This window comes from Juglans microcarpa x Juglans regia, chromosome 7S, assembly GCF_004785595.1.
Source record: "Juglans microcarpa x Juglans regia isolate MS1-56 chromosome 7S, Jm3101_v1.0, whole genome shotgun sequence".
Classification (NCBI taxonomy): domain Eukaryota; kingdom Viridiplantae; phylum Streptophyta; class Magnoliopsida; order Fagales; family Juglandaceae; genus Juglans; species Juglans microcarpa x Juglans regia.
Window position 1 is genome coordinate 6867172 of NC_054607.1, and position 5033 is coordinate 6872204.

At 31.3% G+C, this 5033-nt stretch overlaps 1 protein-coding gene across 1 annotated transcript; it reads left to right on the top strand.

Moving 5' to 3' along the window:
- The first annotated feature begins 317 nt into the window (after positions 1–317).
- On the top strand, positions 318–1043 carry LOC121240766 (zinc finger protein 10-like). Its single transcript, XM_041138302.1, has one exon. It carries the CDS (start codon positions 318–320, stop codon positions 1041–1043), a length of 726 nt encoding a protein of 241 aa, XP_040994236.1.
- Positions 1044–5033: the final 3990 nt, after the last annotated feature.

Genomic DNA, 5033 nt, shown 5'->3' on the forward strand with positions numbered 1-5033 from the left:
TCAATATATAAGAACATACTTAAATCATATTAATTAAGTACTTGATGACCAAATTAATGTGGATATTGGGTTGTAATATATATAGTTGGAGACAGCATATTTTGCCATCTGACCATATTGAGTGTGTAGCCTTAATTTTGAAGGTATAGATCATCAAATCCATAAATAAATAAAAGTTATATATATATATATATGTATATATATAAAACAGCCAGGAAATTACAGATGATCTCACAAATCTAGATGCAGGCCAGCCTTCCCACCGAACACAAAAATTTCTCTCTCTCTCTCTCTCTGATATCTCTGAATCCTTGGAAATGGAGTCTGATCCTGATGATCAGCAGCCATTAACCCCAGAAAACAATATGGAGCAGCTGCAGGTGGTGACCTCAGAACATGAGAATGATCATGACGACCATAGGGCATCATCAACCCAATTAACCAGGTCCTATGACTGCAACTTCTGCAAAAGAGGCTTCTCAAATGCACAAGCCTTAGGCGGCCACATGAATATCCACCGCAAGGAAAAGGCCGCAAAGCTCAAGCAGCATGCGCAGTACCGATTCGTCAATCACGAAAGTAATAAGCAACCATATTCTTCGAACAATATCCCATTCATAAGGCCGCCGGGGATGATGATCACTGACACTACTTCTACTACTACTACTACTACTTCCTTGTATAACTCTCCATTAACTATGAATAATAATTCTTCATGGCCATTAATGGAAGCCAAGCCTGGAGACGAAAGAAGCAGCACGATCAAATGGCCTTGGATTCCTGGTCAACATGATGATCATACGGCTATTAGGGATGAATTAACCCATGTCGGTGATGATCATGATCAAGTCGGCCAGCAACTTCCAGTACTATTTTTCCAAACAGCATCATCAGATTACGACAAAGATCAAAAGCCAGACAATCAATTTCATGGGAAAACTGAGCAGGATTTTTCATCACTAGCCCATGATCAGATCAACTCGACAGGTTCGGAGATAGACCTTGAGCTTAGACTGGGGCATGAGCCTAATCAGGACCCATGATCAACAGCAACTGGTACTAGAAAGTTTTTCTGAATTTTGGACATATATATATATATCATGCTATTATTCCCACCCTATTATCATTTTTTTTGAGTAATTATTATATTTTTGTATCCTGCTACTACTGTAGAACGAATTTCCCTTTTATATCATGTGTAATATTAATGGTGCATGTTGTTTTCTCTTTTATTTTCCTCATTTTAAACGCCATGTGTTCAGATATGTAATCTTTCATATACGGTTCGATCCATTTACTGCATTTGGAAGTGACTAATTCATGTTTGTAATCAAATGTTCATGATCATGATCTTGGAATTAATTAATTATTCGATCTCATGTGTTCTGATCAAATTTATCTGAAGGTTTTGGCCTGCCGATCGAACTCATGTTTGCAGTAGGACTAGATCAGAGAAAGCTAGATTAACACAAAATACCTGATAAATACAAGTACTACTAATTTTGATACTAATTCATGATCATATTGATCATCAATAGATCTAGTACTACTGAAACCTAATCTGCAGTGACTTTCAAAGCAACTTAAGAAATGTAGGTGAGAAAGCAAAGAGGCCGCTTGTATATATAATTCCAATCTGGAACATGCCTGCCATGCACTGAAAACCCTAGTAATTAGCATTTTCATATATATAGATCGAAGTAAACGATCAAGGAAGCTTCCTAATTAATATATTAAGCTAGAAATTAAACTTGACTAGGTTTGTATGTTCATGTGTTCCATCTTGCATGAACATGATCATGTGTAATTAAGATAGCTCATAATTAATGATTAATTACTGAAAGTTACTAATTCTCATAAGCTGCTGATCTCTTAATTTTATACTTAATTTAATTTGTGATACAAAATATGATCCATTAATACTCCACATGAGTCGAGCGAGCATCTATATATAATGAGTTCTGTTACATACAGTCATTTTTGTATACTTCTTACGTATTCTATTGATATGCTTGCCAAAACAATTATTTTATATTAAAAAAAAGTGATGCAGCCAATCACATTAGTGAAGTGCATAAAGAATATGTAAAAGATACTGCACGTAGAGTTTTTCATATATAATATATGGGCTATTCATATATATATATATATATATATAACTACGTACACTACATATATATATAGATTGTATCGGAAAAGAAGAATTTTGGTAAGGAAATTAATTTGGAGACAAGGGTTATCTGATATCATGTAAGTAATATATCGTGTGTGTGCGCAGTAGTACTCGCTCGAATTTGCATGAAGTCATGATGAGTACTGCTTTCAACAAAGTTTACATGACCTTGTACATGCATATTGTTGGGAATTTGAATCTTTCAAATTCATCCATAGGATTTACTTTTTGGTGAAATATGAAGAAAAATAGAGAAATAATAACAACACAAGAATTTACGTGAAAACTCTCAAAAACAGGAGAAAAACCACCAGACTCAGAAAAGAAAATACACTGTGAAAAATTATTACAATCACACAATTTTTCTCCTCACCCCAAATGACACCCACAAAGCTTCCCCACTAGTACAACTTTAACTTTCACCTCTTTCTTTTTTTTACAAAAAGGCTAATAGAGAAATTTTCTTAGAGTCACAAGTTACTAATTAAGCTTATAACTTGATGTAATTAACTAAGAGGCCAAACACCCTATTTATAAGTTATGAGCCTTGACTCCCTTTACAAATCCCATTGGTGTAGAACTCCAAAAGGAGTACAAACCCAACACATATTGGCCTGTTTGCATGATGAATTCATGATGTGGGATTCTAGAGGTAAATTACAGATCAATTGCAGATCACAAAATATTGTTTTGATCATTTTAATATCAGTTAAAAGTTTCTGGTAAAACAAAGGATCAAATCCTCTAGATATATATATATATATACATATATATATGTTTGCATGAAGCTAAGTGACTGGTTAATTTCAAGATTGGATCGAGTTTACATGCATGCATGACCTTGTACGTCCATGCTAGCTAGCTAGCGCTACAGCTTTAAGCTAGTACCATTGCTGCCATGCATAAATATTTATACATATATATAGATATATATATATATATATATATATATTTCCGCTGGGATTATACAGGAGTAATTTGTTTTAGAACTTGGCGGCCTAAAACAAGCTCATCATGACGATCATGTTGTGACAAGAAGATGATCAATTAGCTCGTGCAAGATTAATTCCTTCAAAATATAGTACGTACTAATTAATGCATGCACTTGATCAATTTTCTTTTTTCTTTTTCGGTGAAAGATTGATTTAATATTATATAGTCATGATCTGCATGATCATGGATCAGTACTTTATATTATGAATCCAATTAATTATATGGATAAACGGGTGAAACAGTGTCGGTAGTACTATATATACGTAGTACATGACTATGGATGGGATCGTGATTAATATCCATCTTCCAGTAGTACTACAGTACTATATATTCATTCATCATTCTGAACATTATATATAGCATGAGCTGTTAGAAGAATTTAATGCATCTACGTACGCATGTACATTTCTTATTAGGGATGTAAATTTTAATCGAAAAATCGGTCCGAACCAGTGGAACCGTTCTGGTCCGGAATCGGTTTTTTTTATTCCAAAACCAGTCGATATCAGTCCGGTTTCGATTCTATACTTTTTAGGATCAGACTGGTTCACTATATTATATATTTTAAATTATTTTTTTTAATATTTTATAAAATTTATGTGTAATATATATAATAATCTAAATTATAATTATATATAACATAATGTTATTATAATTTAATAAGTTTATAACATAAAATCTTAATCTTAAATATGAAAATTTATTTGATCATATGCTTTAAACATAATATATATATATATATATATTAATAACATTTTATAGCAGTTTTTTTATGGTAGATTTTTTTTTTTTTTTTTTACACAACAAACCCTTTTTATTAAGCAAATTTTTGTAAATAGTAACATATTTTTAATAAAACAGATTTTTTAAAGCAGTTTTTTTTAAACATATTTTTTATAACAAATTTGCATTTTATTAAAATCGAAAAACCGGACTGAACAGGTAAAACCGGAGGTACCGGTTTAAGAGGATAATTGGTGCGTAATCGGTTTTTGAAAATGCAAAACTGGTGCATATCGATTCAGTCCTAAATTTTGTCCAAAACCGAACCGGATCGGACCCGTTACACCCATATTTCTTACAATTAAGTTTAATTAGGCCGATGTATGTATATATATATATAGTGATCATTATAACAGAATTAATTCAACTAACCAAGATTAATGGAAATTTTTTAAACCTGGCTTAAGTAACTGGAATATTGTTAATGTGGGTGTCAACTAATTCCTTGTTTAAATTAAAGGATGAACAACATGAAGTTGAAAGTGAATTAATAGCCCGCCTGGTTTTGATAGTGAAACTATCTTAACTTATTTCATCTTATTTCATTTAATCATTATAATTTTGTCTAATTTTCAAACAAAATACAATAAATAATTTAACATTTTTAAATCCTTAAATAAAAATAATATTATAATAATATTTTATTCAACTTTTATCTCATTTTAATTGATCACTATCCAAATTAGACATTAACATGTACATGATGATACGTTTACCCAACTAATTATCATACAAAAATGGATGCAGCCAGCGTAAAAGAAATTATATTGGTCAGTAGTACTACTACTAGGTACCCCTATTATATATAGAGAAATGTTTTGACCACATATCTTATAAAAATATAAATATAAATCGATATAGTTGGACGTGGTATGTTAGATTATAAAATTATTTTTATTATAAAGTAAATTTAATATATTATATAATATTATATCAATTTGTGAATTTTTTTATTTTTTTTAAATTTATATGAATGACATATATATATATATATATATAAAATACATATATATAGAGAGGGAGAGGGAGAGGGAGGCCGCGGCCTGTATATGCATTCCTGCCTAGTGCCAGCCTCAGAAGAAGG

What these genes read in the sequence shown, in the direction of transcription:
- LOC121240766 (XM_041138302.1), top strand. Translation starts at nt 318, where the DNA reads ATGGAGTCTGATCCTGATGATCAGCAGCCATTAACCCCAGAAAACAAT.